This window comes from Acipenser ruthenus, chromosome 7 (genome assembly GCF_902713425.1).
Source record: "Acipenser ruthenus chromosome 7, fAciRut3.2 maternal haplotype, whole genome shotgun sequence".
NCBI classification, from domain to species: Eukaryota; Metazoa; Chordata; class Actinopteri; order Acipenseriformes; family Acipenseridae; genus Acipenser; species Acipenser ruthenus.
The window spans coordinates 20,247,816-20,275,714 of NC_081195.1; the positions used below are offsets into that span (position 1 = coordinate 20,247,816).

Consider the following 27,899-nt stretch of genomic DNA (forward strand, 5'->3'; position numbering starts at 1 on the left):
TAGAAGGGTTATGAGAAACATTATACCCAGATGAGAGCTAAAAAAAAAAAAAGAAAAATCTGCATTTCCCCTTGCATATTGAATCAGTCCTTGAGGTCTCTGGGTTCCTGTGTACACCCAGTTCCACTCTGTTTCAGGATTCCTGCTTCAGCTTCTTGCACACCTGTACTTTTCAGTATTACAGTGACCAGCTTTAAACTCATCCCTAGTGCTGTAATATTCATGTTTATGAAATTGCTGCAGGCAGAAGCCAACCTTGGTCAGAGGTTACCATATTCCCTCGAATTTAAGATGCACTTTTTAAAAAAAAATCTTCTTCTCAAAAATGGCCTGCATCTTAAATTCGAGTATTGTGATGCATGTATTAAAATTGACAACAAAAGATGTGAATACCTGAGTACACAAACAACAACGTGACTGGCTGCCAAGAAAAGACAAACAAAAATATCACTGCCTGCTCTCGAATCATCCATGACATACAAGCAGCCATTTTCACATAACTTCCTGAGGAATATTCCAATTTCAGCGTTTCATTATTAGGCTCAGTTCTAACAACAGTACTAGCTTGGACAGATTGGAAATGCTGATCAGACCCCCGTATTTTTTGACATGCCAAGCAATACCACAGTGTACAAAAAGGAAGATAAACAGGTGTGAGTAATCACGACTGGAAATGAGAAGCAGTGCATAACTGTAATGCTCTGTGTGACAGCATACGGCCGCAAACTGCCTCCATATGTCATTTCTTATATGCACAATTGAGTGACATTTGGGCTGCATATTAAATTTGAAGCAATACAGTATATTAAAATTAACAAACAGTACAGTATAGTATTTTCCTCAAAGCATTTTGCAATGGCTGACAACTGCACTTATTTAAAATAGTCATGACAGTGAAGATTAGAGGAAAATGTATCAAGAAGGACAACATTTAACACAAGGTTAATTATGAAGGTGTGACAGGGTGGCTGTGCGGTGATGTCAGGTCAGAAGCAGGAAAGGAAACACTGACACCAGGGAAGTACTGCAGTTCAAAAAGAAGACACTGGGCGCCGTTTATTCAAATACAAAAAAAAATTAAATATTTAAACAAAAAGACTGTGCTCACAGAGCAAAATAAAAGGTTTAAACAAAGCAAAATCACGAACACAAAATAATAAATAATACAGGTCAGATTGGGCAGTAGCCTTCACTGATCCTATATGTTTTTTAAAGTTTCGTTTCTCTCTTGCTTTCTCCGCTCTCGCTCCTAACACACCCACCTCGAACTGAGAGCGCTGCAGGTTTATATGCAGGTGACTTAAAAAAAATAATTATAAAACACTTAAACAATAATTCAATAAACGGCACCAGCCACATTCTCACGAGATGTCTGGCAGATACAAGCTGCTACCATCGCATCTGCCAGAACACATCCAAACAATAACAAAGAAAACATTGTATTTTTAAATCACACAACACGCATTCAAACCCACAACACACTTGGCAATTCGCCGTCCTTTATAAATAAATCATAACGATAATAATAATAATAATACAAAACAAATACAAAATAACACAGGGGCAGAGGGGGAGACCCCGTTCTAAAAATAAAACAAACAAACACATGTACAGGGCTCCTCGCCCTGTTACAGAAGGATATTAAGAAAGGGGCTCATATAAAACCTGAATGTGAAGCACAAGGTGGTCAGGGTGGACGGACATTCAATAAATCAATTCGTTTACAATTGAGTACCAATCAATGGAAATTAATATCTGCATTGAGTGGTTTAAAAGCAGATTGGGAGAATATTTTCCTCTCATCTGGGACGGTGACAATTTGCTGCTGTACTGGTGTATCGAGGTCATAAACTGACTTTCCGTTGTCAGTTTACAGCTTCAACACGTTAATGAATGGATTTATTGAATACCTGCCAATAAATACTTTTTAAAGACAGTTCCGAGTACGAGTAACAAGTTTCTGCAGCCCCCCTAATATTGAACTTCCTTGTTTGCACAGGTAATACCGATAACCAGGGCTCTTCACCTCCAACTGACATTTTGAATCTGTAGAATCACATTTCTTATTGCACCTGGTTCGTCCTGCAGAATCTGCCTATTATTTATTTATTTATTTATTAGCAAACAACCTTATCCAGGGTGACTTACAAATGTTAAAAAATATCACAGTACAAAGTATCACATCACGAAACATCACATTGTAACATGAAGCGTTATGAAGCGTTCACTGTAGCTTCATATCTAGGGCTTCTGTTTTTCGGGTTTTAGTAATTGTATTTTTCGGTGCTCATTTTTAGCTATTTTCCAGTTTTATGTAAATCTTTTTTTTGGGGGGGCTTTCGTTTTTGATATACTGTATGAAATTAGTGTTTTCAGTTACTTTCCAAAATGCTTGAGCGTTTTTTTTGTGTCAAAATATGTATAGTAGTAACTCGACAGTACTTGCACACTTAAGTTGTACCTTCTTTCCTTTGCTGTCTTCCACAACGAAATCCCTATGGTCACGGGCACTGGGGGTTTTGTGTGTAGGCATTTTTGTACATTTCGCCACAATTCTGTTTTAACGTATCTTAACTGTAATACAGTTTTAAATCCCGTTTTAAATCCCGCTAACAAGCCTCCATCCTGATTGTAATCTCGTTTTAAATCTCGCAAGCAGAGTCTCCAATAGAAATGTAGGAATGTGCTGTCACTCAGTAGTTGGGGCGGGTTTAAAGTATTCAAAACTAATCAATGATAGATGCAAATCAGGAAGGCGTGACATTGCCCAGCAGCACTGGGAAATGTATTTATTATTATTTTTGAAGTAAGTTTTATTTTTTTTAATGTGAAAAGGGTAAAGTCAACATGAATAGATTAACCATTTCCACAGTTTTTACTGTGTTTTCCGATGTTTATTGGCTATCCACCGATTTATTTATTTTTGTATCGGGGGTGTTTTATCAGGTTTTATCGGTTAAAACCGAAAATCAGAAGCCCTATTCATATCTCTGGCAGGGTTTTAACACAAGTCAATTACTGATGTACTCATAGTCTCCATCGTCCCTAGCAAGAGTGCTTTGCTTTGGTTCAGAGAACAGCGATTAAACCTATACTATAGGCAGAACTGTTCCTGAATTCTCAAACATACAGAAACACTGCACCAAATCTCTTCCTTTGAGGCCTACTCTGCATTTCACAATGTTGGCAACCATGTCAGTAATTAGCCACTCCTGTTTAGAGTCTTAGTCTAGTCTCTTTACTGTTTTGAATCCAAAGCTTGTTTTTACTTTACAGTAATGTGTCATCCTGTATGTTCTGTATCACGCTCAGTTGAGCACCCACGTCTAGTATCCCAAAGATGTGCTGAGTTCTTTTAAATTGTGTTTTTCTTTATGGCAATTAGCCTTTGGTATTCAGGCCTCTCAGAATCTGCGCTGGTCTCCATTACCTAATTCCAGTTTGGTTTATTTGAATGATTCAGAGTTACTGTGTTTGGTGCAGCAATTAAAACTATGTGGGAGCTTTCTCTACACTAAAAACAGTAGAATCGTTTTCTTTAGATGCTTGATTATTTAGCGCTCATAAAAGTTGGCAAAGTCGCTTGCTACAGTTTGGCACGGTGCCAGCATTTTCTCAGGAAGTTATCTAGTAAATTACTTAGCATTAGTATCCAAGGCAGAGGGCCTTCCTGCTTGATAATTAACCAGTTAAAACAAAGTCAATTACTATACGATGCAGGAATGCCTGCTGTGGATGTAGTTAATGCACGTATGAGCTGGACATTGGGTTACTATGCATTTTTTATATATTTGTATTGTTTTATTGTACTCTATGATATGTGGGTTAATGTTTCAGGATTCTGAAGTGCTGTGGTCATTTACCGTAATGACTGACTGCTCTAAAGGATATATTAAAGCATTAATGTCTTAGCTCATAACTGCAAGATAATTGGTTATCTACAAATAATGCTATTTAAGATTATTTTGGATTAAACTGGAACTGGAACGCTTTAGGTTGGTAGAAATTTAAATCTAGTTTCCAGATGTTAGCTTTAGAGGGCATCTATCGTGGGGTAATGTGCAACTTAATCTGAACTTGATTGAATAAAACCACCTGTAACGGAGAAGTGTTATGTGCGTGGGTCGTCACTGAATAATAATTCAGTCAGACACAGAGCATTGAGTGTTAACATGCCGCACAGGCACGCAGATTTAATGAACACAAGTGCTGTAAACAAAGCGCCCGTCTGTGTAGCATGATGGTGCTGCTGCCATGAGCTGTGGCACAGATGTTTTTTGAGCTGCGCGCAGCCTCCCCGGGCCAATCCTGACCTCCTGATCAGCTCAGCATCGGGCGAGCCTACCGACTCAATTGGTTGCCTAGCAATACATCTCCTGTTACGCGTCACAGCTGCACACATCCGCGCAAGAACCAGTGACAGGGTCCTCCCTGTCAAACCATCCTATAGGTTTACAATGAGGTACTCTTATATTTGTGAAGTAAAATTGTCGTTAGCAGCTTCTTGCAACCAGCAAAAATAGTTACAAATGGGTGCCATTTTTTTGTTGTCAAGGAAATGTTTTTCAATTGCATCAGTGGTCAAGAACATTCAGGAGACACTGGAAGAGACAGGTTAGGAGACAGTTGCTCTGCCATATGGTAAAGCTGTGTTCACACTGCAATCAATGAACCACTCTTGGATTATATGACAAGAAAGAACAACAGGGTCACAAAACCATATTGATGCAGGAGACACAGCAGAATTAAAGTGAGTATCAAGTGACTTGGCCTACAGGATATAGACAATATGCCGGCTGTAAGAAAGAATATGGTTTTACAATTAATATGTAATCGATCATGGCGACATGAATTAATCATTAATGAAAAGACGAGATTTTAGTCACTTGTTATTTTGAGTTGTGAATGTAAACATCTTTGCAGCAGTATCGCTTTTTTTTTAACAGAATTAATTAATTGTTTTGGATCCAAAATGATGTGACAAATAAAACATTATTAAATGAATAAATAAATAAATAATTATCTATCTATCTATATATATATATATATATATACATACAGTTGTAGTCAGTTTACATAGCCCAATGGAAATGTATAATTTCTAGAAATTTCCCAAAAACAAATAATTATAGGAAAAATCTTTTGTAGCAAAAGTTTTGCTTTTGTGGATAAGGAAAAAAAATTACAAGAAATAGATGTCTACAATTATTTATTTCAGCAATATTATTGTAAAATCGATTAACATTTTGATCTGTTAATTAGTTGATTAATCGGTTTAATCTATTAATCGGAGCAGCCCTAATATACTATATATATATATATATATATATATATATATATATATATACAGACGTGCTCAAATTTTTTGGTACCCCTCCACAAAAAACGAAGAATGCACAATTTTCTCTGAAATAACTTGAAACTGACAAAAGTAATTGGCATCCACCATTGTTTATTCCATATTTAATAGAAATCAGACTTTGCTTTTGATTTTTTATTCAACATAATATTGTAAATAAGAAAACAAATGAAAATGGCATGGACAAAAATGATGGGACCGCTAACCTAATATTTTGTTGCACAACCTTTAGAGGCAATCACTGCAATCAAACGTTTTCTGTAGCTCTCAATGAGACTTCTGCACCTGTTAACAGGTAGTTTGGCCCACTCTTCCTGAGCAAACTGCTCCAGCTGTCTCAGGTTTGATGGGTGCCTTCTCCAGACTGCAAGTTTCAGCTCTTTCCATAGATGTTCGATAGGATTCAGATCAGGACTCATAGAAGGCCACTTCAGAATAGCCCAATGTTTTGTTCTTATCCATTCTTGGGTGCTTTTAGCTGTGTGTTTTGAGTCATTATCCTGTTGGAGGACCCATGACCTGCAACTGAGACAGAGCTTTCTGACACTGGGCAGTACGTTTCGCTCCAGAATGCCTTGATAGTCTTGAGATTTCATTGTGCCCTGCACAGATTCAAGGCACCCTGTGCCAGGCGCAGCAAAGCAGCCCCAAAACATAACCAAGCCTCCTCCATGTTTCACTGTAGGTATGGTGTTCTTTTCTTTGAAAGCTTCATTTTTTTGTCTGTGAACATAGAGCTGATGTGACTTGCCGAAAAAGTCCAGTTTTGACTCATCTGTCCAAAGGACATTCTCCCAGAAGGATTGTGGCTTGTCAATATGCATTTTAGCAAATTCCAGTCTGGCTTTTTTATGTTTTTCTTTCAAAAGTGGAGTCCTCCTGGGTCTTCTTCCATGGAGCCCACTTTCGCTCAAAAAGCAACGGATGGTGCGATCAGAAACTGACGTACCTTCACCTTGGAGTTCAGCTTGTATCTCTTTGGCAGTTATCCTTGGGTCTTTTTCTACCATTCGCACTATCCTTCTGTTCACTCTGGGGTCGATTTTCCTCTTGCGGCCGCGCCCAGGGAGGTTGGCTACAGTTCCATGGACCTTAAACTTCTTAATAATATTTGCAACTGTTGTCACAGGAACATCAAGCTGCTTGGAGATGGTCTTGTAGCCTTTACCTTTACCATGCTTGTCTATTATTTTCTTTCTGATCTCCTCAGACAACTCTCTCCTTTGCTTTCTCTGGTCCATGTTCAGTGTGGTGCACACAATGATACCAAACAGCACAGTGACTACTTTTCTCCATTTAAATAGGCTGAATGACTGATTACAAGATTGGAGACATGTGTGATACTAATTAAAGAAACTAATTAGTTTGAAATATCACTATAATCCAATTATTTATTATCTTTTCTAAGGGGTACCAACAAATGTGTCCAGGCCATTTTAGAATATCTTTTGTAGAATAAGCAATAATACATCTCTTTTCACAGCTTCTTTGCTTTATTCTATGACATACCAAAGGCATGCAAGTATACATGATAAAATAGCTTTTAATTTCATCATTTTTCAGGAGGAATGAAGCATTATTTCAATGAGCTGTAAGGGTACCAACAAATTTGAGCACGTCTGTGTATATATATATATATATATATATATATATATATATATATATATATATATATATATATATATATATATATATATATATATATATAATGTTATACAACAAGTGTTGAGATATCTAGCGTGGAATAACTTTTTCATAATCACTGCTCCTGACTGTGTATCCTCTATATATCGCTATAAAACAATAACATCACCAAAATAATCATATAGGTTATAAGGGTCAAAATTAGAAATGCCAGTTTATCCCTAAATAGAATACCATTGATATAAAATTAAACAAACTCATGTCCGCCATATGCACTTTTTTAGGGGAATTTCAAACAAATTGTACATGCAATCTGAAAAAAGAGAATATAAAAAAACTGGCAAAAAAAGTAGGAGGATGTTTGCAAAGTTGTATTTGCCAGCACAGAGAGAGCAAGAGCCAGGGTTATGCACGTTACTGGATTAGAGGAGCTGAAGCCTGGATCTGAATCAGATTTGCCCAATCATATCTCACAGTTTATAGGTGTGTCTCTACCCCATGAGACACTGCAGTGTTAGGTAAAACTCAGTTTTCATGAACATCACATGCATGTTACGTGAGACACGGTCAAAGGAACACTATTCATGTAATTTAATTTGAAGAATGTTTTGTTCTGCACTGTTTTTTAAAGATAATTTTGAGAGGGCTCCCGAGTGGCGCATCCAGTAAAGGCGCTCCACGTGGAGTGCAGGATGCACTCTATAGTCTGTCGCGAGTTCGAGTCCAGACTATTCCACAGCCGACCGTGGATGGGAGCCCCTAGGGGGCGGCGCACAATTGGCCGAGTGCCGCCCGAGGGGAGGGAGGGTTAGGTCGGCCAGGGTGTCCTCGGCTCAGCGCGCACCAGCGACCCCTGTAGTCTGGCCGGGCACCTGCAGGCTTGCCTGTAAGCTGCCCGAGAGCTGCGTTGTCCTCCGACGCTGTAGCTCTTGGGTGGCTGCATGGTGAGTCCACAGTGTGAAGAAAAGCGGTCGGCTGACGGCACACGCTTCGGAGGACAGTGTGTGTTCGTCTTCACCCTCCTGAGTCAGCATAGGGGTGGTAGCGGTGAGCTGAGCTTAAAAAATAATTGGCTATTCTAAATTGGGAGAAAATAATAAAAATAATTGGCAACGACTAAATTTATAAAAAAAAAAAAGAGATAATTTTGATTAATTAAATCATGTTTCGTGTTCATTAAACCTTTGCGCAACACTTCAAGAGAGTGTTAAAAGTGTGTTCATACACCATCTTTAACATGTGTATGAATAGGGCCTAGGGGAATTCTAAGGAGAGTATGTCAGGCAGTATCCGTCAAGTGTGGCCATCTGCAGCCTTTTCATGTTAATGCATACAATCACTGTAAAGCAGGCACGACATGAAGATGTTTGTGGTATGCATTGCAATCACTCTGCAATCGATTTCACCTGCTTCACATTCCATCATCACATGTTGGAAGGGGGTCCTGTAGTTGTGATCTCACAGACTTAAACTGCTAGCTATTTCATCATGACAAAGCTTGATTGATGTTGTCAGTTGGCACGATGATGGCATCCCATTGCATATCTATCTGTATATCCTTCTGTCAGCACAAGAGCATTTAGACAAATATTATTGCTTCCAGGAAAATAGTGTTTCATTTATTGTGCCAACAGCAATTCTGTATTGGTAACATGTTTCTTAGATTAGAATACAATTGAATTGATATGCTATCTAGTGTATATCTGTTTCGAGTTTTTAAATTTGAAAATAAATGAATCTCAAAAATGCTTAGATTTCACATGTATGTTCTTTGTCTAAATCAGTGGTGCACAACATACGGCCCGCGGGCCACATATGGCCCACAGAGAGGCATTCTGTGGCCCACAATACTTGATCTTTTTAAAATATAATTTTCCACAAAATAATTTTATTTACCAGTTTTACAGAACAGCGGCTTTACTCGTATAATAACACCAATAAATAAGTCTACTTTCTGTGTTCAAATATACACACCTGCCACTTCCTTAGCAACGGAGGCAGAAGCTAAACGTAGAACTCCCCATCGTGATTGGTTCATGCCTGAAGTTTGATTTTTACATTCATAGTGCGTGCATTGGTTCTTCAGGGTGTACATCTTTGCAAAAATGACAGGTAAACGCTTAAAATAAATTAACCTGTTAATAAACATTTATATTTTGGTCTCCTGTGTTATACAACAAAACTATCTTTGACTGATTCTGAGTACAGTCGTATTCAGAAAAATAAATAACAAACCTAATTACTGTATTAGTGGCCCTCAGAAGTGAGTTAAGTTTTGAATCTGGCCCGGCCAGCAAAAAAGTTGTGCACCACTGGTCTAAATGTTCACGTACTGTACTCTATGTCTACTATAGAATATATGTAATCCTACACTTTTACTAAGGCTTCCACTTAAATGTCGATGCAAAGTACAGTAAACTAAAATGTGCCATTTATACTAATTGACTGTGCCAAACTGATACCCTCTGTAAAGGTTTAGTGAATGATAGTAGTAAACTAAACTGAAGCATGTACACACATCTGTTGACATGCCATACTTTTTTTCCATCATTTTCATTGGGGTCCCAATTGTCCCCAGTGGCTCATCTAGTAAAAGCACTGCCATTTTGGGTTCAGGGAGAGTCATCCAGGCATGGTTCACATCTGGGGACCCACCGCAGTGCATGGTTCTCATCCCACTGAACTGCTGGGGACCCACCGCACTGCATGGTTCTCATCCCACTGCACTGCTGGGGACCCACCGCACTGCATGGTTCTCATCCCACTGCACTGCTGGGGACCCACCGCACTGCATGGTTCTCATCCCACTGCACTGCTGGGGACTCACCGCGCTGCACTGGCCTTTGCACTGCAGTGAGGTTATGGTAGGGAATCAAATGGGACCTCATCGAGCTCCAACCACTTTCCCAGGCTGTGACCTTGCCTTTAGGGATCTGTACCCTGGTGACATCCATTGCTTATGTTGATTGTGTGAAGAGAATTGGCTCACCCATTGACATTCAGTCCTCCAGATTGGTACGTGTGTTGCACGGGTTAGGCGACATTAAAATTGGGCATTTCAGGGTAGAAAAAACGAGTAAATTATTTTTTTTTTTTTTTTAAACAGCCAATATCTGAATGAAAGAATAGTTGCTTGTTCTCTGTGATTTTTTAAATGTGCTACTTGTCACATAAAGTCATTACTGTGCTTATGAAGGTAAAAGTTAATGATTGCCCAGTAATGAAGAGTTTTTAAGTGCTTGATCAGGGGTAATTGAAACGCATATTTTTTGAGTGGAAGTCATCTGGTTTAATGTTTACTCATAGTTATTCCTGAGAGGCACTGAAGGGAAACAAATGGGTTGCTGTGGCTAGATCTTGATAGCGGGTTGCTATGTAGTAGTAACAACGCTTGCTGCATGGACATCACGGTTTGAATGTCAAGTTGTTATAAATGGCTGGTATTAAAGGATACATGCTGCTGCCAACAAGAAGGCCAGATCACTATAAAGAGAACTCGGCTTCTTATTGTTGTAATCAGAACCATATGTTGGCAGTGAAGAGGTCTTCCTTGTCAATAAAACAATGAAATGAAGTATCTTTTTATAGCGATGTACTAACTGCTTAAGCTGTGTGACGTTGCCTAAAATGTAATAGAGAGCTATTTTAAAAGGTTTGAATGAGCAAGACTTTCAAATGCTGCACTCACATTTTAAAAAATAGATTCTTGCTACGGGTGTGTGGCAGGGGTGCTCCGCCCCTGTGCTGATTTTGTGTTTTATGTTGTATGTGGTGTGTTATTGTTGGTATATATATATATATATATATATATATATATATATATATAGTGGTGCACGGGATATAATGTGGGATAGGTAGCACGAGTGATGTAAACTGTATATTTGTATTTAGGCACAGAGATTGCACAATCACTTCACGTGCAGATTAAAATATGTAGTAGAATGTGAGCACAGGAATGGCACAAATTAGTTCATTTGCTGGGATTCAAGTGAATGATTAATTAGCAATTGAATCCCGGCACAGCTGTATATATAGATGCACGAATCACTCTGGGTTGGGTGTTTAGAGTGGAGAATGGGAGTAAAGAGAGGGGTTAAAAAGAAGAAAGCACCAGACCGCTACTTGTTATAGTGTTTGTCAGGGTTTGTTTGTTTCTTTTGGCCAACATGCCTTTTGTTTTGTTTGTTTAAACCTTTTATTTTACAATAAATATAGGCATCAGCGCTTTCATTTACTTCAGTCCTGTCTGTGTCCATTATCCTTCCTGGTCTGACGTCACCACTAGCCATCCTGTTCACAGGGTGTTAATACGTTTGTCTAAATGGTTAGAGGTTATCAGAAATATGCTATATCACAACATCACCGCAATCCAAGACCGCGCAGACATCACAGCGCCTATCATTACAGCGACTGCACATAACAGCGCTACGACATCACCGCACCGAACTACAATTCAATTCCCAGAAGTCTCTGCAAAGTTCACAAACGTCACTTACCAGGAACTCCCCCCGCCCCCCTCAGTATGCAGGTTTTAATATGACTTAGCAGTGTCAGTGAGACTCTGTATTGTAAGGCAGTTGCATACCAGGTTTGAGGAAGATCTCTTGCAGATCGAAACGTTGATCTTGGGTATAATAAAACATATAAACACTTTGGAGCATAATATATAAGTGTGTGGGTACTATGTTTGTTTAACTTTAAAATCTTTCTACCCTGCATCTTGAAAGACTTTGGATGTGCGTATGTTTTCTCTTTGTTTACTAGCAGCCCCCCATCCCATTTCTCAGAGCATCCATTTCTCAAGGAAGAAATAAACAGTGGTTCTTGTTTCCGCTATTTTGGCCCCAAAACTGCCTTTGGTGTGTTTCTTTTGTCCGCCTCCGCCACAATATGTATAAACGACAGGGCAGGGAAGCAAGGACAATATACAATATAAAGTTAAACTCTTTATTTAAAAAAACAAATCTGTACAAAATATACATAAAAAAAAAAATCCAAACACGTCATGTCCTTGTTTCGGTCCCCTAGGACTATAAAGAAGGATAAGAAACTTATGTCACAAGTGGGCGGAGTTAGTAAACAGTGGAGCCATTTCTGGAGCCCGTCGAGCACTTTAACAGCGCACTCGCAATGCTTTTAACGTATTCGCGCTTGCCCAGGCAAAATGTTTCTTGACACATCAAGCATTAATTCAAAATAAATAACAGTCACTTTATATTAACAATATTTTGTATTGTTATTAAAAAAATACCAGTATATCCTGGCGCTGCAACACAACATTGCTGCAATGTCGGCGCGGTTTTGGACTCGCTGTTATGTCGTTGTGTTGTGTTGACCTTTATAAAGTGACTATTAGTTGTTTATTAGTATTAACTAAAACATGCTTGTTTAAAAACATGTTAATTACACAACATAAAACAATGCCACAATTATTGAGAACCAATCACGCATGAACATGCTTACAATCAGGTGAATATCTACACTAGTTCATATGGTAGCAGTGTCAGAGATCTGATTGCTTGTGTTAATGGCAACTTGTCAGTCTCCCAATGTTTGCACAATCCCTGTAGTGCAGTACCACAAGTGGTCCAAAACGGAGGAATGGATTTCTTTCAAATTTGATTTGTTGATGACCCTTCATAGAAGCGTGTGCTGATTAGATTTTGAGATGATCTGATCAAAGGTGACTTACTGATAGCCTTCCTTGGCTTTTTATTTGGCAGGCGGGTTAATATAATACCGGTATGTATATTTTATTTATGAGTTTATTCTTTGTTTTTTTCCAGAAAAGGGAGATTTTATTGCATTGGATCTGGGAGGATCCAACTTTCGAATTTTACGGGTGAAGGTTTCTCACGAGAAGAAGCAGACGGTTCAAATGGAAAGCCAAATCTACGACACTCCAGAGGACATCATGCATGGCAGTGGAACACGGGTACACCTCCTTTCCAATTCCCATATCGTATGCATGGGTGTACAGGGTAATGACGTAAAGAGATGATGCACATTTATATAATCAGTACTGAGGTTAATCACCAGTTGGTTACAAGGCAGACAGGAATATCCAGAACAAAAACACTGGCCTGTTAAAGTGCAAATAATCTAATCGTCCACTAAAAAAGACTCGGGGGACATTCATGAGTAGCAGACAAACTGAACACATCTGCAACGCTTCTATGCAAAAACCAATCACTCTGTATTTTATCTTTACTGTAACAAATGTACAATAACTTCTGTTTAAATATTAAACCTAATATTATGACTTGTTAATATAACTCCTCATTTCCATTTCTCTAAACTTAAGGCCAATTAAATAAAAATATACAATGACTCCCAAGCCAAACTAACAAAAAATCTTATTTTACTTTATGTGCGAAAAGGGATTAAAATAAAAGACACTAAGATTCCTAACCACTGTTAAAAAAAAAAAAAAACAAGACATGAGCCCTGATCTACAGTCTGGGCCGCTGAGCCATTCGGAGGCTTACAGCAATACCAAAACCTTTAAGGTATGAGTCCGACCCCTTTTTGATGTTATTTTTAGATTTAGATACTTTTGGTGTTCCGGAGCCTTGTTCAGTTGATTAATTGATAATCAGAAGGGAAGGTACAACTCTCCTGAACCAATGTGTTGTGTGCTGTATGAGAGCTTCACCTGGTAAAGGCACACGTTGTGTGCAGGGAGAGCCATACAGGCAGCGCAAGTTTGCTTCAGGACATTGTGTAGTCTTCGCTCGGGATTCCAGAGGGCTTTGCATTGGCTCTGGTGCTCCTATGAGTTAGGAGAGCACAATTGTCACGGACTGAGTTACCATACCTTGCTACAATGCCCCCTTCAGGCCAGGCACCTGGTAAGCTCAAGCGGATACCTGCATGTCTGGTCTTTTTCCTACATGGACCGATAGCTCATTGTACTAAGCTCTCAGAAACAGTGTTTTCTTTATATAGGAATTCTTTATATAGGACAATGGATAAAGTTCAGTCTCACTTGATTGAGTACTCTTTCAGTTTTATTCAGTTTTATGTTTTATTTTGTTATACCTTTTTTATCAGCATATGATGGTATTCTTTAAACTAACCATTAACAAAAAATGATGATCATGTCAGTGTAACATAATACTAGTGGCTTATAGTTAATATACAGAACTGCTGCATTTCCGAGTTGTTTTCTGATTGTATTTATTCACTTTTAAGAAGCAACCGCCAGGGAATGAGGAATGGTCAGCCATGTGTAGGGAAAGATAAATCTCTGCTGTCAATGAGTTTTGTAATACTGCATATCTGGACTAATTAAAGAGAAAGGGAGCGGTGCATTATTGATGTTCTCTGGATATTAAAAGCTCATAGTTTACTGAAATATGCTAATGCTGAGGAATTCTCAATACAGAACAATTTATCTCTGTCACAACATTACAAGCTACAGAGCCCCACAATCATTAGAGTTCACAAGAAAATTCCTCAGTGATTGTGTGGGTGTGTTAAGTAACCGAGCTCAGACCAGCTCAGTGAAAGAGCCCACTTAACGGCATTCTCAGTTCTACTCCTCCTGAGCAGCTCAGAGCGCTACAGAGCAGATTTCATCAGTGGTCTGAGTGAGCGGAAAAATTATTGCTCTGAGCCACGCAGTTAGTTACACAGCCTTTATTTCTGCACACTCTGCTTAACCGGACCTTGCTGACAGTCCAGTTTGTCTACATTCCAGTGAAGATTTTGTACTTTTAGCAGTAGAGGTTCCTTCAAATATTATGCATGTAAATACAGAGAAAAAAAATGAACATTAAAAACAGTTATTGCGGAAAATAGATTTCTGATTTTTATTTTCTTTAGATTTACACACCATATCATGCGATTTATTTCACAGGTAGTAGGTAAATATTCTTCAAGCAAATACACTCTAACAGCAAATCTGCTGCATGACCTTTTAATGCACACGTTCCTGAATATATATGAAAATACGAATGCTTGTGATCTGGTGTGATTTCTCTGCAGCTGTTTGACCATGTGGCCGAATGCCTAGGAGATTTTATGGAGAAACAGAAAATCAAAGACAAGAAGCTGCCGGTTGGGTTTACCTTCTCTTTCCCCTGCAGTCAAACCAAATTGGATGAGGTAATATAGAATGTTTTTCCCAGTGTATCGTTTAAAAAAGTAAAGTGTTTCAAACAGTGTACACTGAAGAAACTCTTAGCAAAATCACTTAGATATTGCTACATACACTGCTTGGCCACATTATTAGGACCTGTCTACCCGGGCATGTTCTGATATATCCTGGTTCCCCTGATTACTCTGGAAGTCGAACGCAATGCTGTAGTTTACTTAAGCATTGTAGCGGATCAAGTCCACCCAATAATGTTGTACCCTGATGGCAATGGCTGCTTTCAGGACTATAATGCAACCATCCACCGTGCCAGGATTGTGCACAAACGCTTTGAGGAGCATGACACCATGGCCACCTCAATTCCCAGATCTCAATTCAATTGAGTATGCTTGGGATGAACTTGAATGAGGCATTCATCATCGTGATCCTCGGCTCTCTGCACCAATTGCGGAATGGCTTAACACCTTCCAGCCCCTTGTGGAGTCTGTGCCACATCATGTCAAGGCTGTGATCGGGGCAAGCCGTGGCCCAACACGATATTAAGTACAGATCCTAATAAAGTGGCCAGGCAGTGTATTTCTATCAAACACAGTTTAATTGAAACCGCATACTGTATATTTGCTAGAACACACAAGGATGTAGCTGTAAAGTACGAGTTTATTTATGCATTTTCTTGTATAAAAAAGGTGTTCTACCTATGTTCTCCTTGTTTGTGTGTTGCAGGGTGTTTTGTTAACGTGGACAAAACGGTTTAAAGCAAGTGGTGTTGAGGGAATGGATGTGGTGAAGCTGCTGAACAAGGCCATTAAGAAGCGAGGGGTATGTTCTCTTTCTTTTGTTTTTAGGCCTGCTCACTGGTCTGTTGTCTTATCTGTAATTCCTTTTATTATTGCTTAATTAGGAAGCAATCAAATCAAAGGAGGGTATAATGATGTTGTATAATACACTAGTCCAATTCTGGTCACCACAGTACAAAAAGGACATTTTGGCACAGAAGGGAGGCCAATGAAGAGCAATCTGACTAATCCCAGGGTTTAAGAATGAGCTATGAAGACAGGCTGAGAGCTGACTCTATTTAGCCTGGGACAACAAATAATTAGGGGGGACTTGATTTGAAACTTTAAAATCTTAAAAGTTAACCCTAACCAATATTTTAGGCAAAACACAGAAACTAGGATCAGAGGACACATTTGGAAATTAAGTGGAGATAGACTAAGAACAGAAGGTAGGAGACACTTCTTCACACACACAGTGGTGAGGGTATGGAAGAGCTTACCTAGTCATGTTGTTGATGTTGAGTCAGTGGGATTCTTTAAGACCCAACTTGACAAAGTTTTGAGATCAATCAGCTGCTGGGACCAGGCGGGCACAGATTGGCCGAATGGCCTTCTTTCATTCGTAAATGTTCTTATGTTCCTAATTATAATTCCTTAATCACCGTTTGCTACATTATACCATAGAGAAAGAGAAGAGGAGGGTTAATTGTCATCTCATTTTATTTTAAAGGATTATGAAGCTGATATAATGGCTGTCGTGAATGATACAGTTGGAACAATGATGACTTGTGGATTCGATGACCAGCGCTGTGAAGTAGGCGTCATTATAGGTGAATATCTGTTAGTGTTCCATAACTGTGTGTACTGTGTGTGTGTTTATATTTGCTATTACTGTTATTCTGGGAATAAAGAGCTTGTATTTCAAACATTATTCCAATGAGATTTTCAGCAAATTCCACTTGGATATATATAATACATATAACCTCATCCACAAGGGTCAGAATCACAACAGAGAATATTTGTTTAACATATTGCGGCAATAAACCTTCCAACACAGTATCAATTATTTTCATGTTTTTATTCATAAATCTGACATATGGTAGCCACTACGTTTATTTTATTAATTATTTAGTCTGGTCATTTAGTGATACTGTTATTGGTTTAATGACACCGTGGCTCGTCCTGTATAAGCCTATTGTAATTTGCAGTACAAGTTTACTCTCTTTGGACTTCCGGACCAACATTGAGCATAATAAAGGTAGTGATCCTGCTAAAGAATTAGGAGCTAATTTGGTGCAGTTAGCAGGTCTTTGTACAGAGGGAACAGCTTGGTAGGTTATGCAATAGCTGCAGAGCAGAATACAAATACAAAGCTCTGATAGCTAGTCTGACAGAGCAGCTAGACCAGCAGTGGGCAATCAAGGAGTTTGAGCAGTTTGTAGACTCCCAGGTGGAGTTGCATGTGACCCCACTAGATACATAGAGGGATGGGTGAACCAGACAGGGAATGGGCAGTGGTTAGATTGAAACGGAAAAGGGGGAATAGTGTAGAGCAGTTTAGCAGCATGCAGGAGGAGAGTAGAGGAATCTGGAGTAGGATAGCGACCAGGGGGAGGAAAGTGAAGAGCTGCAGTGAGCTACAGAACAGGTTTGTAATACAGTGAAGGATAGTGTTGGTGCTACAAGCAAGCCTACTGATCAACAGAGAGTCAGACAGTCATTGTGGGGGTTTCAGTTATAAGGCATTTCATACCCAAGTTGTGGTTACTGTATGAAAGAGGATTTGTCTTAACCCAGTGCTTATCAATCCCTTCAGGTACGGGTACCAATGCGTGTTACATGGAGGAGATGAGGCACATTGACCTGGTGGAAGGGGATGAGGGGAGGATGTGCATCAACACTGAGTGGGGATCATTTGGGGATGACGGCTCACTGGAAGACATCCGCACCGAGTTCGACAGAGAGATCGACCGCGGATCCCTTAACCCAGGGAAACAGCTGTGAGTAACTGGTAACCTTTAGGGTCAATACAGTATGGGCAACCTGCATACCATTGTACTGCTGCCAGTTTTATTATGAGATTGAAAATAACTGTACTTGAAAGTATCAGTGCTCTGAAACTATACTCTAATTAACATCATGATAAACAAAGATTGAAATCTAAATAATTAGCATGTTATCAAAAGTACCTTTTGTATACACGTGCTCCTTTGAGAAAGGTATTTAGGCATATCCAACTTTGGGCAGCTAGCTCTTTTTGATGAAAAGCTGTTTGGAAACATGTATACAAATATTAGGAAGTTTGTAAAGTATGAAAAAAATGAATATTGAATGCCAGGTTTTTATTTACCAAGTTCTTCCAGCAAGTTTTTGTGCAAAATATAGAAAAGTGGTTTAATAAATCATTGTAAGGCCTGTTTTAGTGTCTGTGAGAAGTGCATAGTCTTCTGATACTGCTGTACTGGGTACCACTCATATGACTCATTACATTTATGATGGTAACCAGGTGTGACAGGATGTGAGTGGTGCGGTGTACAAAGTTAATGTCGAGACCAAAACTGTTGTTGAAAGAACATCCGTATTTATTAAATAGTACAAATTATAAATCAGTCACCCCTATACCAATGATGGTATAGGGGAAGCCAATACGGCGGGTTGCAGTCCCAAAAACAAAAAGACACTCCAAAACTACAATCCGTGCACGAAACTGTGCTCTGTAGGTCCTGCGGAAAGTGGTGCTCGTGTCCGTGCTGTGCGTGTGCCGTGAAGGAAGGTGCTCAGGGTTTTGTGCTGGCTCTGTGGTTGCAGCACCTGGGTCGCTCACTCCTCCTCTGGAATACAAACAAAACAACAAAAAACACAGCGCTCCAGCGCATCAGTATCATCACCGTAAGAGGCTGTACTCACGAAACTGCATCCCCTTTTTACCACCAAACTCCTCCCTGCAATCAGCCCGTTGCCATGGTTTATCCAATCGCTGCCTGACCCATATCTGATTGTAATGGACTTGTTTAGAGAGTACTTGCAGCTACACATTTTACCCAAGACGGCTGACTTCTGGTTTCCACCGACCATCAGGTCCGTCAGTCGAGGGGAACACATACAACCAGCAGTACACAGTGCCTTTTCTGGGAGGGAGGGAGATTTACAGTTCAGATACCTTCGCTCTCTGCCACACCAGGGTAAACACATCACGGTTTGTTATTGTAACACCAACAGCGTCAAAGTAGAAGAAAAGAAAGAGGCTTCCCAGGCGTACATGAGTTTCTTCAGGAGAAGTGCATACAGGGTGCATTCGTAACGTCGCTCTCAGAGGGTCAGAGTGCACACTAGCCATTCGTAACCTCGCTCTCAGAGGGTCAGAGTGCACACTAGCAATTCGTAACCTCGCTCTCAGAGGGTCAGAGTGCACTCTAGCCATTCATAACCTCGCTCTCAGAGGGTCAGAGTGCACTCTAGCCATTCGTAACCACCTAGAGCACTGGTAGATTTCCAGTATGGCGTTACAATATGGCAGCTGTCATTCTGGGTAGGGATGGGTGCTGTGTGGGGGGGTGGGGGTTAGTTCGGGCACCCGAATGTTTAGATTCGACTCATCCTAGTGGCTTAACAGGTTAAAATATTATATTTAGAATGTATTTTTTGTTATAAAAGAGAATACAATTAACCCTGTGCTCTGTCTCTATGGTAGAATGTAGCAAACAGTGATTAAGAAATTATTATTATGAACAAATTTGCATATGAGGGAAGGACATTGGGCCAATCTATGCTCGGCCGGTTCTAGAAGCTGTTTGATCTCAAAACTTTGTCAAGTTGGTTCTTAAAGAATCCTAGTGATTCAGCATCAACAACATGACTAGGTATTTTAAAACACAGTTGGTATTTGTAAATGAATACTAATAATATTTTTAAAATAAATTAATAAATAAATAAAAGATTAATTCAGCAAAACGTTCTTTCCCCCTACTGTCATTATATTATAATTATTAGCACCCATATTGCAGCCCTCGTTTGATGCCGCCATGTTTAATCTAGAAACTGCAACTGTGCTCCAACAGAAATCCAGACTCTGGAGCACTCTGAAGAGAGTAAGATTGAGTTTACAAACATACCCATAAAAGGGTTCTACAACAAAGAGAAGAAAAATTAGAAACAGAACAGCATTACTGTATAGGTAACAAAACAGAAGGATTGGAACAGAAGGAACTCAATGGTGTGAATGTACGAATGAATGGCAGCAATGCTCATACAGCTGTCATCACAGAGCAGTCACTTGGCAGTACCTTTTGGTAATGGCTGAAATAAATGCACAGCATTAACTAGCTCTTCTTTGTCTTGCCCAGGTTCGAGAAGATGGTCAGTGGAATGTACATGGGGGAACTCGTGAGACTCATCCTGGTAAAGATGGCCAAAGAGGGTCTGCTGTTTGAGGGCAGGATCACACCCGAGCTTCTCACCAAAGGGACATTTGAAACGAAACACATATCAGCTATAGAGAAGTAAGCTGAAATCTTTCTTCTGTGTGTTCAAGCGTTTCATATACCCTCAGAGGGCAACAAAAAATGATTCACTAATAGCGATGAACAAAAGTACTATTGAAAAAATACACGTTTTTTAAAAGTGATGTTTGTACATATTAGGAAAGATTTTTTAAGCTGTATGTACTTTAACTGTATTTTATTCCAGTTTATGTCGCCCCCCCCCCCTCAACCTTTCAGCTGGCTGTTAAGCTGAGGGAACACAAAGCTGCTTTTTCAGGAACATTGGCTTGAAACCTGGTACCAGGAGACCTGGAGAACTACTTTGAGGCAACTTTGCTGTATCAAACTCCATGTCTCCCCAGGTGTGCCATGCAGTGGCTTGAAACCCTAGTTTCCAGAAACAAAGTTCCAAGCCAGCTTTACTGTTATTAGTTGCTACAACTCTAAAATGTGTATAATCCAGCGCATTCCAAATGCATTCATTCCCTTTCTTTTTTCTTCTCAGAAACAAAGAGGGTCTGACCAAAGCTAAAGATATCCTGGCCCGGCTGGGTGTGGAGCCTTCGCACGAGGACTGCATCGCTGTGCAGCACGTGTGCACAATCGTGTCCTTCCGCTCCGCCAACCTCATCGCTGCCACACTGGGGGGCATCCTCGGTCGTCTCCGTGACAACAAGGGGGTGCCCAGGCTGCGTACCACCGTCGGGATCGACGGGTCTCTCTACAAGATGCACCCACAGTAGGCATTCTTTTTTGGGGTTTTTCAGGCCCAATTTGAATATTGAGTTACTGACCTGGGAAAGTGCTTTGAACTCTTTTGAAAAGCCCAGCTTCTTAACAAAGTTCCCAGAACGTCTTAACTACACTTTCTCATTCCGGTTAGTGAATTTCCACTTTAGAACTTTCTTCAAAATAGGATCCATAAGTTTGAATATACATGCTTGAGGGGTGTGGATTTCAGGACATCAAGGGGCTACGCACTGTACAGTACATAGTTATTATTAATTGGATGCAAGCACACCTTAATCCTCAGTCCTGGGCTATCAAGCTAACAATCATGCTGAATTGTAATGTTCCAATGTATTATGGAATAATGCTTATTTGAGACCATTAAAAATGCAGCTTCAGTAATTCTGGAACCCAGGCTCCAGAGGGGAAGGGCTAGTGGATCAGCTGGCTGTACCACATAGCCCCCAGCTTAAACAGCCAACATAAGCCAACATAATCTTAATAAAAGGTTACCCCTGCAACCTGAAACTTGTGTTTGGTGAAAGGCTGTCTGTCATATAAATGGCGAGCTGCTCCTTTTGAGAACACAGTTAGTAAAGACTAAATACTGGACCTGGATATCTGGTTACGGTAATCTGTGAATTCTTTTGAAAAATCAAAAATGCGACCCTGTTTTTTTCCTCAACAAATAATGCTTTTGTACTAATGACTGTATTCAGAAATGATTCAAAATAATTCTTAAAGTGTTATTGACCATGCTGCGGAGTTGATAACACATTAATACCTGCTGTGTTGTACGTATCACTAAAATCTTTGATTGTTCTGACGCTTTTATTTTCTATAATATAAAACCTTGGCAGTAGATCAGTGTGGACCATATTTCGATAAGATATGGGGTGCATGAACGACCCTGTCCGTCTAAATGTCACTGACTCTGTCTGATGGGTCATGCAAACTTTAATCAGAAACAGGATTAATCTTGAACAGGTTTATGAAAATGCACAATCACAATTTACCTGTGTGGCAGTTCTTGCCTATGGTATTCTAAATCAAAGTAATTAACAGTTTGACCCAGATTAATAATATTTGCTAGTAACCCACACAATAATACTTTATAATTATATATATATATATATATATATATATATATATATATATATATATATATATACACACAGTCAAACCTGTATTAAGAGACCACTCAAGGGACTAATAGTGGTCTCTTAACACAGGTGGTCTCTGACATGCCTTCGTATAATTATGTATGTCTTACATACACTGTAAAAGCCAGAAAATGTAACATGAACAAAATGAAGTATATAATTTAATAACATTCATTTGGATAATCTCCACTCTGGCACGCACTTGCCGATTCTTCCTGAGCAACATCCGAAGAATCCGACCCTTCCTCACCAACTATGCTACCCAGCTCCTGGTCCAGGCCCTGGTACTCTCCCGCCTAGACTACTGCAACTCCCTCCTGGCTGGCCTCCCTGCGTCCGCCACCCGTCCGCTCCAGCTCATCCAGAACTCTGCTGCCCGCCTGGTGTTCTCTCTGCCTCGCTTCGCCCACGCTACTCCACTACTCCGCTCGCTCCACTGGCTCCCGATCACCGCTCGCATCCAGTTCAAGACTCTTGTACTAGCCTACAGATGCCTTGACCAGACTGCACCCAGCTACCTCCAGACCCTCATCTCTCCCTACACCCCCACTCGACCTCTCCGCTCCGCCTGCACTAGAAGACTGGCTCTACCTCCGCTACGCTCCCCTGCCTCCCGAGCCCGCTCCTTCTCCACCCTTGCTCCGCAGTGGTGGAACGACCTTCCTACAGATGTCAGGACTGCCCAGTCCCTGACCACATTCCGGCGCCTCCTTAAGACTCACCTCTTCAAACAGCACCTGTAGAACTCCTCTGTTGTATCCTGGGACACTATCACCCTTCATTTAAATATGCTTTATTTTGCTCTTATCTGCCCCCTATTTTACTACATTTAATCCTGTACTTCAGAATATTGTAATCTGCCAAGTGTTTAACCTGTAGTATTTTGTACTTAATCATATCCTGATGTAACTATCACTATTTAATCATATCCTGATGTAACTTTCACTATTATCTGCTGTATTATTGAATTGTGGTTTGTCACACTTGAAAAAAAATTATTGTATGATTTATATTGTAACACTTGAATGTATTTGTATTTGCTTGCGATTGTAAGTCGCCCTGGATAAGGGCGTCTGCTAAGAAATAAATAATAATAATAATAATAATAATAATAATAATAATAATAATAATAATAATAATAATAATAATAATAATGCATTTACAAAACACATTATTTTGTGAAAGTAATGCATGCTTGCCTGTTTCAGGTCACACAAAATATTTTAAATCCAAATTTCAATGCTTGTGTCTGCCTTTCAGGTACGTGTTAATATATTGCATCTTGAAACCAATGCCAGCATAACCATAAGATCTTTTTTGATTACCGCGCACATTGTTTTCATACTCATAAGTATGGCTTGAATGTTTTTGTGTTTATTTTCCTTTTAACGGTTTACCTTTAAGTCTTAAGCCGCTACATGCTAATTACGAGAACATTCTGTTAAATTAGTGGGAAAGAACAACACAACACGAAACGGACACATTGGAAGCTATCTAGTTCCCAGGCAAGTGTGAGAATGAAATGCAAGTTAAAGTAGCATCTGGGGGAAGTGATTAATGTCATTGTTTGCTCTTGTGTTTGAATAATGAAGAAGGTGAAACAGAATCAGCAAGTCAATCTGGACATCAAGGTAAAAAGAAGCGACTTTTTGTTTAGTAATTAACAGCGTAATTAAGATATTGAATCGGCTCAAAACACAGTCACGTGAACAAAAATAAAAACCTAAACTTCAAGCCCTAGTTCTTTCCGTTTCAAAATGCTGTATCTGTGTCTTTCTAGTGCCGAATTTTTCAACAGTTTTTCTGGCACTCACTGTCTTTACAAGTTTAATAACTTTAATTCTGTCATCTAGGGAGGATCTTTTGTTTCTCCATGTTTTCTCTCTTCCTTTACAAGAGAGCGCTGTCATTTTATTGATTACGGATAAAAGACCGCTATAATGGTTACCGTATTCCTTTGAATTTAGGACGTACTATTTAAAACCATATTTTTCTTATAACAATAGCTCTGTGTAAAGGTACTTAATACAGGTTTGAGTCCGTTGGTGGGTAAGAGAATTGTGGTCGCTGGTCACGTTAGACAGGCGGTCGCTTAATACAGTTAAATAAAAGCACAAATATCATTGGGAGGAATTTAAAGTGGTTGCTTAGACCAGGTGGTTGCAAAATAAAGGTGGTCACATGAGCAGGTTTGACTATATATAGATATACACATTGATTTTTTATCTGTACAATCTGTTTGTAGTTGATGTTATTGAGAAAGCAGGTCTATAGGAATTGTCATGCATATTCATATACCCGTTGACCCCCCAATAGCGAGCACATATGAGCTTTGTTATAAACTCAACTGCATGTTTAACACTATCCCACAGTGTTTTACAGTATCTTGCTGCTTGTTTACCTCATTCGTTCATATTTTATTTTTATAATTTTTTATTATGTTTTTACAATAACATTTTCAGTGGTTACTACAAAACCAGTAATGCCACGCCCTAACCCCTCTAATTGTTCAGTTTTACAGCCAGCAAGTTCCCTTCATGTCTAACCAACTCTTCAGGGAATTGCACTGTGTTCTATTTATAAATACCAATAACAACAAAATCCTGTGTGCCGCAGGTATGCCCGGCGCTTGCAGAAGATGGTGAGGAGGCTGGTTTCGGATTGTGACGTGCGCTTCCTGCTCTCGGAGAGCGGCAGTGCGAAGGGTGCTGCCATGGTAACGGCGGTGGCGTACCGTCTGGCTGACCAGACCCGGCAAATCAATGAGACCCTGGCCGAGTTCAAACTGAGCCACGCCCAGCTGCTGGAGGTCAAGAAGAGGATGCGGACTGAGATCGAGAACGGCCTGGGGAAAAAAACCCACGAGTCGGCCACAGTTAAGATGCTGCCCACGTTCGTCCGCAGCACGCCAGATGGATCAGGTAGATGAAGACTTGGAATATGAAAATATCATATTGTAGCGAACAAAATAGTTATGTAAACCTTCTCTGTCTTGCACATCCATTCATTATATAGGTCTCAAATGTGCAGCTTTGAAAGAATACCATGTTTTAGTACACGTATCTAGTACTGCTCAAGGAAAATCTTTATGTCAAGGAAATCTTTATTTGCAAGCCGTGCTTTAAGACTGTCTTGCACTTCCTGGGTCATTTCACCTGCCCTACCCCTTCACTGGCTTCTTTCCTGTCAATAACCAATCAGCTGCTTCCCCTATTGGCTGATATGCTTTCATCCAGTGACATGCTTTGACCCAGAAGACACTGCTGGGGTGAAATGAAAAGGAAGGTTTATTACTTTATTTTGTTTGGTTTCAGAGAATGGAGACTTTTTAGCTCTTGATCTGGGTGGCACCAACTTCAGGGTGCTGCTTGTGAAGATCCGCAGTGGTAAGAGACGTACAGTGGAGATGCACAACAAGATCTACGCTATTCCTGAAGAGGTCATGCAGGGGACAGGGGACGAGGTAACTGTTAATAGCATGCCTTAAACTCAGCTCCTATGTCAAAGAATGACTTGGATATGCCACATGTAGATGAATATGGTGCCACATACATACATATTACTTGCATCTTATATCGTTCATCAGTTAAGATTCATACACATGGCTCTTGATTCAGAATGCCGTCATCAGATTTCGCAATTACAACATATTTTTGTTTAGAAAAAAGTGTTACGTAAGAATACAATTCCATCAAGGGTTCAAAGTCGCTTATGAAATGTCACACAATCTTGAGATGGAATTATTTTCTTTATCATAAATTCTTAAATAATTGCATCTATGGGTTCTGTCGAATTATTCATGAACCATTTGTGCTTTGCTACTGTAGTTTATGATGGCTCCTGAACCCTGTGATGGAATTATAAACTTGTAGTTAGCTGCAGCCCATCTGCAGCGAATTACAAGGGAAAACTCAATCATTAAAATTCATCAGCATTATCACTAGTCCCCTTGTGCTGAAGAAATGTGTCTTTGCTTCTTTTATTTCTTTAATTAGATATATACAGATTGCTGAAGCATCTCCTGTAGATTCACAAAATGTATCACTTCCTGTGTCAGTCGTGCTCCCATTGGAGTCAGGCCAGACCCAGACAGGAAGTTATAAGGTACCAGGAAGCAGCGGATTAAACTTTCCAGACAGTGTGGCGCTTAAAAAAAGTGAAGAACAAAAACATCTTTATCACAATGAAAAGGGACCAGAGGTGATGTTTTCAGTGCTGATACAGAAAAAAAGGTTGGTTTTAAAAGCACTTCTTTTTTCTCTCCAGCTTTTTGATCACATCGTTCACTGTATCTCTGACTTCCTGGATTACATGGGGATGAAGAACACCCGCCTGCCCCTCGGATTCACCTTCTCCTTCCCTTGCAAACAGACCAGTTTGGATGCGGTAAGGCAGTGTTTTCTTTAAACTACAAAATAGTTCCAGACATTTTCTGTTTCGCGTTTAAGGCCTTACATCAAAAGATGGCAAGAGTCTGCACTCAAAACCATAAGAGGTATCCATAGCCACCTATAAAGATATATCACCCTACCTTACCTCTCTTAGGTGGAATATCCTTCTCGGAAGTCCACTTTGGTTTTCTAGACATTATTTTTACTTACTGTGCTTGGTTTTTCTCCATTCACTTCCTGTGTTACACTTAATAGGACACCACCTGACACGATATATTTTCTTTCTATGGGCAGAATAAGGCTCAGGTAGTGAAATACATACATGTTATCTATAAAGCACATCTTGGGACTAAGTGAAAATAAAAACAAAGATTAATGGTAAAATAACAAGGGAACTGGTTTAATCCAAAAGAACATTTGCGGAAGGCTTTTCCCTCCTGTTGTTCTTGTCTGACACATGGTGGACACATTTGGTAATTGCAGCTTTAAAAGAAGGTCAAAATTTCCCCACATCCTGTCACTGACTCGGCAGCTAATCTTATTTATATCCTTCATAGAGTGTATTTACTGGTATTCCATACAGGTCAGATTCATCGCATTTCCTCTGTGTTTCTTTTAGGGGATCCTGATCAACTGGACCAAAGGTTTCAAAACCACTGATTGTGAGGGGGAAGACGTGGTTGGTCTGCTTAGGGAAGGCATTAAACGGCGAGAGGTAAGTGCCTGTCCTGCCAATACTGAGTTATTACATTTTTTTCTCTACCTTTACCAGGCTTTGAACATCTTTGCGCTTGTGCTCGTTTAGTTGTGTTTGTCTGACACCTAGTGGACACATTTGGTAGTTGCAGTTTTAAAGACAGGTGGCACCAGGATTTGACAACAAATGCTTTATGTAACTCAATATGGAATCAACAAAACTCAGAACCCACCATGACTGCAAACACCATAAAACAGTAATGTAAAAAAGCTATTAAAATGACATTTGAAGCTGCTCACTCTTGGCCTGACATGGCCTGTTATTAACTGTTTTTCTCTGTTTTCGTGTCTAAAGGAGTTTGACCTGGATGTTGTGGCGGTGGTGAATGACACAGTGGGGACAATGATGACTTGTGCGTATGAGGAGCCCACCTGTGAAATCGGTCTGATTGCAGGTAGGTGTAACAGGACGAAAGCTGGACATGAACTGGCAACATCACACACAGCAAGCAAGCATCTTAACCTCAATGTAAAAGAGCCAGGCTCCTGTGCATCCGTGGTT

At 39.9% G+C, this 27,899-nt stretch overlaps 1 protein-coding gene across 1 annotated transcript in view; it reads left to right on the plus strand.

The window, feature by feature from the left end:
* LOC117416148 (hexokinase-1-like) overlaps positions 1-27,899 on the plus strand; it is a 47,093-nt gene that overhangs the window by 13,476 nt on the left and 5,718 nt on the right. Inside the window, exons 3-14 of the mRNA XM_034027216.3 lie at positions 12,790-12,938; positions 14,993-15,112; positions 15,825-15,920; positions 16,608-16,707; positions 17,694-17,877; positions 20,221-20,376; positions 20,864-21,097; positions 24,867-25,171; positions 25,565-25,713; positions 26,517-26,636; positions 27,261-27,356; positions 27,693-27,792. Of these exons, the coding sequence (XP_033883107.1) occupies positions 12,790-12,938; positions 14,993-15,112; positions 15,825-15,920; positions 16,608-16,707; positions 17,694-17,877; positions 20,221-20,376; positions 20,864-21,097; positions 24,867-25,171; positions 25,565-25,713; positions 26,517-26,636; positions 27,261-27,356; positions 27,693-27,792 (1,809 nt within the window). The remainder of the gene's footprint in view (positions 1-12,789; positions 12,939-14,992; positions 15,113-15,824; positions 15,921-16,607; positions 16,708-17,693; positions 17,878-20,220; positions 20,377-20,863; positions 21,098-24,866; positions 25,172-25,564; positions 25,714-26,516; positions 26,637-27,260; positions 27,357-27,692; positions 27,793-27,899) is intronic.